The following is a 14443-nucleotide window of genomic DNA, read 5'->3' on the forward strand; positions in this document are numbered from 1 at the left end:
ATTTAATACTTTTATCAACATGGGAGTGGACAAATATGTTTGCTTTATGCAAATGTATATATTTATTATTGGAAATCAATTAAAGCACTAGATGGATGGCATTAAATATTATATATATAATCCTCAATAGTGCATCTTTTTTATGATGTAATAGCTACTGCAAAATCATATTTTGCACAGGTTTTGCATGCATAGATGCAATTTCTTTTTTAGAATATATTTTATTTTCAATTGTTTTAGTTAACCAAATATACAAAACATACAAAACACAAACTCACACAAACATGGCTCCAAATTCCCTCCCTATCCCACCCACATACAAACTGAAAAATAACCCAATCAAAATGAGTAGGCTAGTTAACTATCAATTGAATTAAAAAGGATATAGAAAAAAACGAATTAAATACACAAATAAATAAATTATAAATAACGAGATGCAGTGTTCTGACTTATTCAGATGACTAATGATGTATCAAGTCTGCATAGATGCAATTTCCATGGATAATGCACAGCAAATAAACCATCTACAGGCTACATTATAAACATTATATATATATATATATATATATATATATATATATATATATAGCGATTAATCACAAATTATCACATATTAATTGCACATTTTTTATCTGTTCAAAATGTACCTTAAAGGGAGATTTCTCACATATTTAATGCTTTTATCAATATGGGCAAATATATTTGCTTTATGCAAATGTATATATTTATTATTGGAAATTACACAATTAGCAACACAAAACAATGACAAATATTGTCCAGAAACCCTCACAGGTACTGCATTTAGCATAACAAAATATGCTCAAATCATAACATGGCAAACTGAAGCCCAACAGGCAACAACAGCTGTCAGTGTGTCAGTGTGCTGACTTGACTATGATTTGCCCCAAACTGCATGTGATTATCATAAAGTGGGCATGTCTGTAAAGGGGAGACTCGTGGGTACCCATAGAACCCATTTACATTCACATATCTTGAGGTCAGAGGTCAAGAGACCCCTTTGAAAATGGACATGACAGAAGAAAAACAACATTTGAATAGTATACTAATGAAAGCAGACACAACAACGATAGAATCAAGTAAGCAAATATATGGATTAAATACAGCACATATCAGGCCAGTATATCAAAACACTTCTAAAATAGAAAATTCCCACTTTGAATAAAAGAAGGCGGCTGCTTCGGCTCTAAACTCAGAAAGAGTAACAGACCAAATAAAAATAGTACTGGCTTCAATTCATTTCTATTTATTAGAAAATATTTTTAAAACTTGCCATGACACTGCAGTGTTTTTAAATAGTCACACAAAATAATATATCATGACATACTGCCATGTTATTATGGCACTTATAAATAAGAGCATTAGTCAGTATACTACTATAGGTTGAAAGATTCAGTCTAGAGTATGTCTGTGCCGTGTGGTTTACAATAATTTCATTCACGTTTCAAGCTTAACCAGGGCAAAACTATAAAACTCTATTGTGAGTTAACTTGCAGTGATCGTCCTCGTTAGTGAGATTGCTCTGCTGTCTGTCTCTGCGTCGGTTATGAGGGAACAACCTGATGAAACAACGGTGTAAACAGAGGACAGCGGCGCTGGCACACAGCGAGACAGAGAGGTTTATACGACTTGTCTGCGATGTGGCCTGTCAAACCGTCAGCATCTGACAGTGGTTGACTGGAGATTTATGAGCCTGTCGAGGTGGGGCAGGTGCCGCAGAGGTTTAGTCAGCGCTGCATTTAGCTTGACTGAGATCTGGTTCGAACTGTTATTGTGTTATAGAGGATATACATGCAGTGATCTGCGGGTCAGAGCTCTTGTGGGATATATTTAGCTTTCAAAAAGGGGGATGGGGGCAACAAGTGGTCTACATTGAATTCCAGAGACACTTCCGGGGAGCTTACGGATTGCAGGGCTTTCTCTGAACTCTAGAAAGTGTTAATAATGACCTTTGATCCTGTTTTACATGCTGATGGGACCCTCCAAAAAACACAGAGTAACTCTAATGAGCAAAAACAAGACAGAGAAGTTGCATATTATTGACATAGGTGTTCATCTAGAAATAAAATAAATGCATTTACCTGGCATGTCTGGATCCTCTTTGAGCGTTGAGCAGATTATTATCACGTTATTTAAACGTATAACCGACCAAACACAGGCTGTGTGTTGTCACAAATTACCGCAAGTCAAAATTCATCTCTAAATATCTTTGATAATAAGTGATTGTTTGAGTTCAACAACATTCTCAGTCTGTCTGGTTCAAGCTTCTCCAACGTGATGATTTGTTGCTTTTGTCTGTTTTATATCATTGTAAATTGAATATATTTGGGTTTTGGACTGTTGGTTCTGCTCTGGGAAATAGAGATGGACTTTTTTTTCTGTTTTTTTATAGACCAAACAATTAATCGATTAATTAAAAAAAAAATGAGTGATTGATATTTAAAATATATAATAATATAATTTTAAAAAAGAAGCAACCAATAGTGAAAATAATAATTAGTTGCAGCTTGCTGTTTACAGTCCCACATTTCTTTTGTACCAAAAGTTAGTAAATTGTACATTTATTGTGATTAACTTTTTTAAATTATAACTTTCAAGCACAGTTTGTATTATAATATATTTAATTATTTATTTAATTATTATTATTATATTGTTATTTATATATATTGTTATAATAGAATTGTAATATTATAGAATAAAAAAACAACTAACAGATAAAAAACGTCTTGTGTGAGCTGCAATGGGGATATTGTTGTATTATTAGTCCAACGTTTTCACATGTGCCGTTATTATTAGCTTCAGAAGAGGCCATAGCTTCTCATTTACTCAACACAAATTCAGGCTTGTCTGATTCCTGCAACGCTAATGAAACCTGTCGGTGCAAGTCAACGCTCTAGGTCGGATACTCAGCTGCCGGCTTTCGCAACTTCTTTCCATTTCAAAATAGAAAAACAACTTTCCCACATTGAATGAATGAAGGGAGTTACCTCATCCTCACACCTAGAAGAGTTTATATATATATGTGTACTTATGTAAAACATGAATTACATTACATTACATTCATTTTGATTATGTGTGCAAGTTTCAGGCCTGGAATAGACCTTTCTCATGGAGGAGACGATTGCTGTGTCACATATGTACTCATGTACTATAATAATCATAATAGTATACTGTTTTTTTTATACTACTTACACATGGCAAGGTAATACAAAATACAAACCATATTTACCTCTTCACTTAATTAAACTCTTATTTTCTTCTTTTAACAAAATTATCCAAAACACTGACAAAGAGGCGGATCTTAGGCAGATGATAATGAGAATACGTATGAAACTAAATTTAAATGATACTACATTTTACAATTAAACAATAAGTGCACCATCGGACGTCAATCACATCTGCGACTTTTAAAATGCTTCTTCCAATTTAGATTTAACAAAGAGGCAGCAAAATGTTTTTATTTCCCAAAGCGTAACTGCTATGTGTCAGTCTTCTGAGTTGTTTCACCACCATCCACAAGTAGTTTTCATTTTTAGCAGCGAAGAGCATCTCCTCCATTTCCCATTGTGCATTGCATTGTGGGAGAATAGTGTCAACAGCGCACTCAAAGATGAATGTTTTTTTTTAGTCTGCATGCTGACTGTTTTGAGTTCCCTGAATTATGTCTCTTTTACAGTATCAAACAATAACTTTATTACCGCTCAGGATGAGTAATAACTCTTTAAAGGAAAGAACTCAACAAGAATTACGACATAAATACGTGACTCATCACTTTAACAATGAATGATCCAGACATCAAATATATAAATGTTTTTCTTCACAGTTTCATTAATGCTGCTAACTCACAAATCCTCAGCAGATTTTTACTTTTTTAATGTTTTATTGTCATTTAATTCGCCCAAGAGCTGTCCTTCAGAGAACATGTTTTCTCCTGATACAGCAGAAAGATGGATCATAAGTACGGGATTTATCAGATCACTTTTTACTGCATTTTATAGTCTCATTTTACAGCAGCACGAACATTTATGTTTTCTCTTTTTCATCTGTTGGTGCAAGCAAGTGTGAGGGAGGCTTCCCCTGCATGAATAATACAGTACATGTTACGGAAATACTGAATCCAAATGTTTAATGATGGGATATTTTACACCAGGCCACAGAACTACTATTGCACCTAACTAGAGTGAAGAGATAGATAGATAGATAGATGGATATAGATAGAGCTGTCATTCAATAGGATAAGAAGTAAACTTGTCATTCTTTTACAATTGTTTTCTTTTTCATTTTACAGGTAGAAGAGAGTTTGTCCAGAGACTGAAACTTGAAGGGACACTGAATGTACACGATGGCTGTGTAAGTGCCTCAATTTTCCATCTATTTGCTCTTTCGTTTTATTAGTTTGTGTCGTCTTGAAAAGAAAAAAAGCACATCACGCCTTTTCCTCAGTGGGTTTGTGAAGCCTCAGCGTCTGACGGAGAGCAGATCTTTGACTCGAGGCCAGGTGGTTAATACCTCTGAGAAACCTGAAGCTGACATAACAGTCACACGTCCTGTCACTCTATCAGCCTGGACGTCAGGCCGTCCAAAACACCACAACAACCGCAGGAGAGCTGCACTTTAATACCCGCCTTGTCTTAACCACTGCTGCTATATAGTAAAAAGGATTTGAGGACCATTATTATTGCATGTTACGGATATATTAGTGGTTTTATTTATGTATAGACGAGTTGAGATATTGTAACTGTTACTATTACTGTTAGACTGTTAGAGGCAGGACTGAAACTATTAGTAGCCTATAGGGGTGGAATCACCAGAGGCCACACGATACAGTATCATTACGATACTTAAATTACAATACAATCTTATTGCAATTTTAAACATTTTGCGATATGCTGAGTATTGTGATAAGATGTATTGCAATTTATTACCTTTTTCTGCAAATTCTGCAGTTTGTCAACATTTGTTTTATCTCAGACTTTTCATTCACATATCTTGAGGTCAGAGGTCACGGGAACCCTTTAAAAAAATGTCCATGCCAGTTTTTCTTCACCAAAATTTAGCGTTGCTTTTAAGCGTTATTTAACGTTCTTCCCGACAAGCTAACATGACATGGTTGGTACCAATTGATTCCTTAATGTTTCTAATTTCTATCTTAAAGACTGACTACAACCTCTAAAAGACCAAATAGTGGCCGGGCCCACCGTCGGATTGTAACACGGTTAATAGTTTATATACTACTAGCTTAACCAATTAGCTGATAAACAAAAGACAGTTTTCCATTATTGATTTATTGAATAAAAACACCAAACAGTATCTGTTCAAAGCCTCCGAAATGTGACGATTTTCCTTTTCTCTGTTGAATATGATTATGAGTTGGTCTGGAGGTCCCTGCTGGAGGTTTGGCTCCATTGTGAGAAATTTAACAGGTTTATTATCTTCTTGAAATATATAATCTCTTCCATTCTTGGGTGGAGGTATTTGATACAGAAGATACTGGTACCATGTGTATTTCTGTATGTTTCTGTGTACTGGCTGTGAAAACAAATTTCCCTCTGGGACAATACATCTAAAATCTGTTGATTGATTGATTTGTTGATCAACAGAAAAATAATGCAACTGTTTTGATAATTGTTTTAGCCATATTTCTTCTCCAGTGTGAGGATTTGCTGCTTTTCTCTGTTTTTGTTTTGGCCAGACAGAATGAGACATTTGAGGACAGGGCTTGACTGTGGGATATGTTATACATACTGTTTCTTCTCTGTTTTAGGACGTTTTATAGAGTAAATAATCAGCAGATTAATCGATCATGATATGAATTGTTAGTCGCAGCCCTAACAGAAGGTGATGACTCATCTGAGCTTCTGTTTTTTGGTTAGCACTTCATTTTCAAATTTTTTTTTATTTACAAAATACATCAAACAAATACATAGACACACCTCGCACCTCGATTGACCTACAAATCAATTACTAGAAATGCAATTTTGGGCCGTGTGAACACATCTTTCTCTGTTGTTTCTCTCAATAAACTGCTACTCTGCTCACTGATGAGCTGCATCCTCTCAGTGAGTGGATGGTTTGAGTGTTTTTGTATAGGTGGCCAAGTACGCCTCAACCATGTGGTGGTTAGCAGGCTGAAGGGCGAGAGAGAACCACACCAAACATTGCAAAACAAGGAAGTTGATTCAGTTGTGAAATACAACTTGCTGTTGTTGGTCAAAGAATGAGAGATTTGCAGTTTATTCTCAGTTGACACAGTAAAAATTTAAGTTTTACGGAACCTCACAATGTGACGTACATATGTGATAAAATCTGCCTGTAGAAGGTGAAGACTGTTCGGCCCCTCGTTTGAATCTACTGCTCACCGTCATCGCCTTTTCATCTTTCACCACGTGAGAGACATAAGACAGATTCACCTCACAATCTGATAACATTTTACTTCAGAGGATCAGAATCGATTGAAACGTGTTTGAAATGTATGATGACATTGATCCTGGGGTCCAGTTTGCAGGATGTGGTAAACGGATGGGCAGGCAGTGTAGTTTCACTGATTGCAGCAGAGTGAGTCTGGAAATGAAGAGCAACAGTGTGATGATGAAACACTGAAGCTGCAACAAGCAGGTGGTAATGAAATATTGATCCACAGAGTGACAGCAAACCGTGAACTGAATGTTCTTGTGCTCTACTTTAGATTCATTACGATTTAGGTTAAATGAATGATCATGATTTGATAGCGATTTCACTTTGTTGAATGTTAATGAACGTGTTAATGAAAGAACTTGGAATTGGACAAGAAAATTAGATCCTCAGTGGCTCCCAACCATCGAGTGAATATAAGAAGTAGACGTAGTCACCGTGACGTCACCCATTGGTTAGTGGACTCACGTTTTGAACAACCGAACACTGAATAAGACATTTTTAGGCGACCAAAATATTATAATTAACTCTCATGAACTGGAAACACACAGTGAAAGGGTTAAAGTTAAAGACGAAAACACGGACAACTCCGTGGTAGCGACCTGTCAATCACAAGGTAGCCATGCCCTAAAGCATACCCTGCTTTATGGTCTATTTGACTCTAAATGGGACCATAATTTACTAAATGAACATCATGCTGTATTGAAGAAGACTTGAAACTAGCGACTGAGATCATAAACTGTTTACAATGTTTACTGAGGTAATAAATCCAGTGAGAAGTAGGGTCATTTTCTCATAGACTTCTATACATTCAGACTTCTTTTTGCAACCAGAGGAGTCGCCCCCTGCTGGCTGTTAGAAAGAATGCAAGTTTAAGGCACTTCTGCATTGGCTTCACTTCTCAGATCCAGAGGTTTCCCACTGGTTCCAACCTTTTTTGCTTGTGATTTTTTTTAACACAAACCAATGTCTACTTGCGAGCCCTCGTCACAAGGTGCATGTTTATGTGTTGTGAGTAGTTCAGTTGTTTTTTTTTTGGTTTAAGACTGTTTCATTTAAATCATTTTAGAGGCCTGAAGTGGTGAAACTTTGCAATATTTTGCAAAAAAAGCACAGATTAGAAAAAATACATGTAATTTTGTGTAGGAACGTTTTTGTGTTTTCTTATTTCCTCTGATAATCATCTCCTGACCCATTAGATTCATCTTGAGACTCCTCATGAGGGTCCAGACCCCATGTTGGGAACCTCTGGTTTAGTCTCTATATGGTCTTCATTTTATATGAATGAACATTTTATATTTTTTCAAAAATGTTCACATTTGATACCATTTTCCCAGAGCCCAAAGTGACATCTTCAAAATGCTAAATGTTATCAGTTTACAAAGATATAAAATGAAATAAAAGCCAGAAAGCAGTCACATTTGAGAAGCTGGAATCAATGAATTTTTTGTTCAGAATTGTTGTTGATTTAATTTTCAGTCTGTCGACTAATCAGTTAATCAACTAATCCTGTAAACTGCGAAATAAATATCCGTATCTTTGAATATCTTCTCCGCAGGTCAACACTATATCCTGGAACGAAACAGGTGAATATCTCCTGTCGGGGTCAGACGACACCTTTCTGGTCATCTCCAACCCGTACAACAAAAAGGTACGTCATGATCGATAATGTGACAACAGTTATGTGCAATTCCACAGTTTGTGCAGTTTGTCATTTAACCACTTGTAGCTCAGTTGGCATGAGAGTTTTGGATGCCGAGTTGATATTTCTTAATCGAAAGAAAATCCAAATCATCAAACCATGTCAACAACAATCCACTGTAGCAGCTGGTGTTCTCGGTCACTTGGAAACACTGCAGGTACAAACAGTACGGGTCACAAAGTCTAGTTTAGTTCAGTGATGTGGCATTATGTCAGCGGTTTTCACAGCTGTAGTTCCTGTGTGATAAGGTTTGAAACTGACATCATTTGTTTGTTTTCCTCAAAATAAATCTAGGTCAAAAAAAGCAAAAGAATCATCTCATGTTTTGATCATTTTGGCGATCGTCTGATGCAGGTTTTATACCAAAAGATGTCAGCAGTTTAGTTCATTGGTTGTAAATAACATTTCTTTGTAATGCAGGTTTTCCAATAAATAAACAACATATGCAACACAAGACAACATATTACAGTAAATCAATGAAAAGCAGGTAACGAAGCAAACAGAACAAAACTTGGGCACAAAAGAAAAAAAATGAACAGACAAAAAGAGGGGCACAAAATATAAATAAAATACCACATTAATACAACATAAATGAAGCAGCACATTTTCATAAAAATAAAAGGTAGGAATATTTTCATTCTGTTTCTTTTTTATATTTACATTAAAAATGACATCAGACTTGGAGAGATTCAAAAGAGGCCATGTCCGTCTTTAATTTGAAGTTGAACATGATCAGAATAGAAGGTGATCTCTTTTCTCTTTCACAGGTCAAGAAGTCGATACGTTCAGGTCATCGGGCGAACATCTTCAGCGCTAAGTTTATGCCCCACACGAACGATCAGGAGATCATCTCCTGCTCCGGAGACGGCATCATCTACTACACCAACACAGAGAAGAGTCCCGAGCACAACCGACAGTGTCAGTTCACCTGCCATTATGGAACAGCTTATGAGGTACTGAGCAAAAAGAAACGCCGGCCAAACATTTCACAGAGCATCTTTCTTCTTCGTGGTTCCTGTCTCCTAACCTCAGTTTCTCTTTTTGTCTTGTCAGATTATGACGGTACCAAATGACCCCTACACGTTTCTGTCGTGTGGGGAGGACGGCACGGTGCGGTGGTTTGACCTCCGCACGAAGACGAGCTGCACTAAAGAAGACTGCAAAGATGTACGGTGACAGCTGTGATGCTTTTTCTCCTTTCACTTGGTGACACCGAGGGTGGGATTCTCAGTATCACTAAAGGCCCAGACACACCAACCCGACATCAATGAACTAGTGGCCGCCTGTTGCGTCGTCTCATGTTGCCTTTATCTTGGCCAAAAAGTTGCACTTGAACACACCGCAAAGACCACAGCCGACGGCCAACTACCACGAACGTTCTGCGCCTGCGTGAGCTGAAATAACTCTCCACACCAGCAGTTTACGGTAGTCTGTGTACATCATTCAAAAACGGAAACCGTAAGAGCGAGGACAGTGGATATACAAGCCAAGTATGATACGTACATGAAATTAAGTTTGCCAAACATTTTCACACCACTCTCACTCACCACTTAGCTTCATTCCAGATGGCCATGTTGTTGTGAAAGTATCCGTTTACTGGAATGATCAGATGAGATGAAGGTGAAAAATGAGAAGAGCCTTCTGTGTTTGCAATCTTGACTTTACTCCTTGGCTTGCTTTCTTACGTCTGTATCTCTTCTCGTGCACCGATTAGTTTAAGATGAACAGCCAATCGGAGTGATTCCTCTCACCGACGGGCTCCGCCGCCGATTTAACATGCTGAATCGACCAAAAAAACCTCAGACACATGTAGACTAGAGCCGACGGTGCGGGACACACCAAAAAATCTAGGCCGACAGACGCTCACCGACGGCCCCAAACTGTCCGACGGCCAACCGTCGGCGTGGTGTAGTCAGGGCCTTAACGTATGGTTACTTGTTTGGTAGTGGGGGTCTTTTTTCTGTTGTGGAAAAACTAGCACGTAATGTCCCATTTCTTCAGGTTACTGGTTTTAACCTTAAGTTCTTTAACGTGTTTAATACATAATAGTGTGTAATGCATATTTTTCTCTGACTCACAATTGTTTAGTCAAAAAAATGTGTCATTTATATTTAATTTTAATTCATTTTAATTTTATATATATATATATATATATATCGTCTTTATTGGCTATTGGAATTGGTATTAATTTGGTATTGATGATGTCAGAAGCAGTCATCTCCCACTTTTCCACTATGAGTTTGTCCTCAGCTTCACAACCAACTCTCTGTCTCTGGAGTAATTCAGAAAACAAATTTCTTGGCTCCAGGCCTGGCTGCATCAGTATGTGTGTGTGTGCGTGTGTGTGAGAAGCTGTGCCCTCTAGATTGTGTTGCATCTTCTCGTATTTCCTGCTCGGGATCAGTGCCTGTGACGGTAACCAGACTGTGTTGCCTCTCCCTCTTAATTACCCTACAACCTGTTAGTGTTACAAGTGGACATCCACAGCTGGAAAATGACAAATCGATTGAATATATATATATATATTTTTTTTCTGAATTGCTCAGCCGGATTGAACTGTTGCAATGATTGTTACTTTAAATAGGGAAAGAAAATTCACCACCGTTTATGTGCATATCTAATCAGTGGAGATGGTAAATGTAGTCCATTAAAGAAATAAATTCCCCAGTGCTGCTATATTGACCGAGAAAGCCGAGGCCTCCTGCTGCGGAGCCGTGCTGGCTGTGCCTACATGTACCAGGATGCATTACACACGAGCGGCGAGTTCGCTATGTCTGATAAATAAACAGAATAAACTCACAAAATGTCAATGAAGGAAATATTCTTACATCTAAAAAGAAACTACAACCATGCACCTTCTGAATTCAAGTTTTACACCAAATTAAGATGGGCTTAACTGCCTTATTAACTTCATTCAAACTGGACAGAAACTAAATAAAACTCGCCAAAAACATTAGTACGTTAGTCTTTCCGCTGTTCCAACAACCAGCAGCTGTGGTTTGGTTGAAATAAATCCTTAATTCACAGAGTAAGATGTGAAAATATGCCGGCTCTACACGCTGTATCACTCTTTCTTGTCGGCTGCCCGCTGAGCAGCAGCTCGTTCTGCTTCCTTCTTTGGCGGCAGACCATTAAAATAGCAAATTACAATGACAAAAATCCCCCCCAAAAACGCCCTGTTGGTCTTGGTTGTCTTTTCCAGCACGTGGGAGAAGTTTGCCTCTCGGGGTTGTTGTTGTTGCCAACGCTGAATTCATTTCAGCAGAATGATTCAGTATCTGTTGGCATCGGAGGGCAATTTCAGCAAAGGCTCCATCAGTCGGTGTTTGCTCTCAGCAGCTCACTTTCTGGAGGGACCCCGCCGGCCATATCCTCCCAGCTGGAGCCACAGCCTCGGCCTCTCTCCGGCTAAATACAGCTGAATGTAGCAGTGAAACGTAACACAAGCGATTTAAAAACAAGGACGTTTTGGAGCGGCATTGCATCCACAGCTACCAAAGCTGAAGCAGCACTCTGTAACTCTTTCTTACTACCGAGTACATCACGTCACTGGAAGAAGGAAGAACAACCGATTTTGCTGCTGCACCCCAGAGACACAAAGAACACCAGCAAGAACTGCAGGCGTTTTTCACACTTTATCCCTCAGATAGATTGAGATGAGGTCTTTTAAAATACCACCTCTGTTGCTGCTGACTTTAGAGTAGGGCTCATTGACTTTATCATTTGACTTTTCCTAATTGTGTTTGCTTTAATTTCAGGACATCCTGATAAACTGTCGAAGGGCAGCGACCTCCATATCCATTTCTCCTCTGGTGCCGTACTACCTGGCTGTGGGCTGCTCTGACAGCTCAGTGCGGATCTACGACAGACGCATGCTGGGCACCAGAGCGACAGGTAAACTGTCCTGCAGGCTGACATCTTTCACCTATATTTATGTAGATATAATAGCTTCACATTGACTTTTAGGCTCACTGTATGTCACAGTTTTTGTTGGTGTAGTGTACTTGTTATTAGCTGTTTGAAGCAGCTTTGAGGGGTTCCTCTCTGGGGTTTTAGTCCCGTCCTACTGTTTTCTGTGTCTGCTCCCCTGTGTGTCTATTGTTAGATGTTTACACTAATAGGCTCTCTCTCATCCGCAGGCAACTACATGGGACGGGGGACGACGGGCATGTGCGTGAGGTTTGTTCCCGCTCACCTGTCCAACAAGTCGTGTCGTGTGACTTCCCTCTGCTACAGCGAGGACGGTCAGGAGGTGCTGGTCAGCTACTCCTCCGACTATATCTACCTGTTCGATCCCAAAGATGACCAGGCCCGAGAGCTGAAGGGCCCGTCTGAGGAGAGGAGGGAGGAGGTGAGCGCACAGTGACGGCTCGAGTCATGCAGCTCTCGTAACATCACATGAGTCCTGATAGGGACGCTTGTGGCATGGCTCTGTCGGTCCACCACTTTGGTCCAGACTGAAATATCTCAACATCTACTTAATGGATTGCCATGAAATTTAGTTCAGACGTTCATGTTCCCCAGAGGATGAATCCTACTGAATTTGGTGATCCTCTGACTTTTCTTCTAGTGATCCTATCCTCTTGTGAGGTTCACATTTGTGGTTTTGAGTGAAATATCTCAACATCAACTGAATGGATCGCCATGAAATTTGGTTCAGACATTCATGTTTCTCTCAGGATGAGCTGTAATAACTTTGGTGATCCTCTGACTTTCCATCTAGCGCCATCATCAGGTAAAAATCATAGACTGTATATAAAGATGGACGACATGACAGCTCCCCAAAAGTGAATCCAAAACATCTCGATTGCCCCCTGGTGGCTGGCTGCTGTATAGGTCATAAAGCCCGCCCCCTCCATGTTAGTGGCTGGGACATGGGCCAAACTAAAAAGTCAAACTACACTTCAAATAATTTTTCCCCAAAGATGGTTTCTGTCATTTTTGGTGGTTCTTATCACGCTGATTTATGTTCAAGTGTTAATATTTCTGATAAGTTTGCTTTTAATTAGTTATTTGATGCTATAAAAAGGGGCAGAGACGTCATTATTGACAGCTGTGATTATCTAATCACTAACAAGCCGTGCTCGCCTCGTGATTGGCTCAGGCAGATGTTTGGGCGGGACCTCAGCACCGCGGCTCCACCGCCCGATCACTACTGTGCAGACTCCGGCTCCAAATGACGTCAGAATCTGAAGATGTCATCTGCTGTATCCGGCATATTTTGGCCTCACTTTTGTGCAGTGAGAGGAAGTGGAGACATGTCGTCCATCTATATATACCGTCTATGGTTAAAATGTTAATTTCTGCAATACTTTGGTTTATGACCAAATACCCCACTTCTTGACATCTCTGGAATACACCCCCCCCCTAAACTTTGAGGATATTTGCTGTCGGACTTGACACAGCTCGACCCGCCTCCTGCGCCTAGTCACGGTTGCTAACGTAGGATTGGACAGTGGCCGTTCTAGGGAGGGGCTTGGCGAAGGGCTAATTGGTACTATTTGTATGTGTATCATAGAAAAGCACTTGTGGCCAAGCAGAGTCTTGCATGTAGGCTGTGAAAGGGATGTTTATTGTAAACAAACAAGAGACCTTGTTGTGGCTGTCAGCTTTGTGAGCACTGCAGACATCAGTGCTAGATCTGCATTGGCTGATGCAGTGCAGTGAGAGCAGGCAGATGGCCCTGAAGAACAGAGGAGAGGGGGAGGAGGGGGGAGAAACACTGTGATAAAGAAAGATAAGGCACAATGGATTATTGATTTAAATCAAATCTAAAACATGTATTCTTCAGTGTTTTTACTTAAATGTATCTGGGTCATCGTATCTGTTTGGGTGAGCAGTTAGTCTGAAAGTGTTTACTGCGACTACTGGTGTGTCTGAATGTGCTGGATCACGGTGCCAGTGTTTCAAAGCCTCGTGGTGAGTTCAGCTGTGTCGAGATGCAACCGCCACACACATTCCTTTCCAAATACAGCGACCGACGCAGGCAGTGTTCCTCTATCCTCCAAAATAGTTCAGGCTGAGGTGGAGGGGACGGCCAAGCACAGGCTCATTACCCCTCTCTCTCTCTCTCCCCTTTTCCTCCACCTGTAACCTCATTTCTTCAGGGCCTTTTGCTCTCTGATTTATTCTACTACCTCTGTCAGCCTCTGCTGCTTTTCACCACCTCCAGTACATAACCAGACCTGATGACATTTCCTGAGTAAAGCAGTTGATAGTCCCTGCACTAAGACCCCCTTTTTCTATTTCTGGCTCTCAGCCTGTTGCGCTGCGAAGAGAGCCAGGGGACTGGAAAGTGGAGGCAACCTCAGT

The 14443-nt window shown here is 39.6% G+C and overlaps 1 protein-coding gene across 5 annotated transcripts in view; it reads left to right on the plus strand.

The window, feature by feature from the left end:
- dcaf6 (ddb1 and cul4 associated factor 6) overlaps positions 1–14443 on the plus strand; it is a 29317-nt gene that overhangs the window by 1330 nt on the left and 13544 nt on the right. For all 5 annotated transcript variants that reach the window (XM_074658953.1, XM_074658954.1, XM_074658955.1 and 2 more), the window contains exons 2-7: positions 4307–4368; positions 7988–8080; positions 8899–9084; positions 9185–9298; positions 11890–12025; positions 12271–12482. In XM_074658953.1, the coding sequence (XP_074515054.1) occupies positions 4307–4368; positions 7988–8080; positions 8899–9084; positions 9185–9298; positions 11890–12025; positions 12271–12482 (803 nt within the window). The remainder of the gene's footprint in view (positions 1–4306; positions 4369–7987; positions 8081–8898; positions 9085–9184; positions 9299–11889; positions 12026–12270; positions 12483–14443) is intronic.

This window comes from Sebastes fasciatus, chromosome 14 (assembly GCF_043250625.1).
Source record: "Sebastes fasciatus isolate fSebFas1 chromosome 14, fSebFas1.pri, whole genome shotgun sequence".
Lineage (NCBI taxonomy): Eukaryota > Metazoa > Chordata > Actinopteri > Perciformes > Sebastidae > Sebastes > Sebastes fasciatus.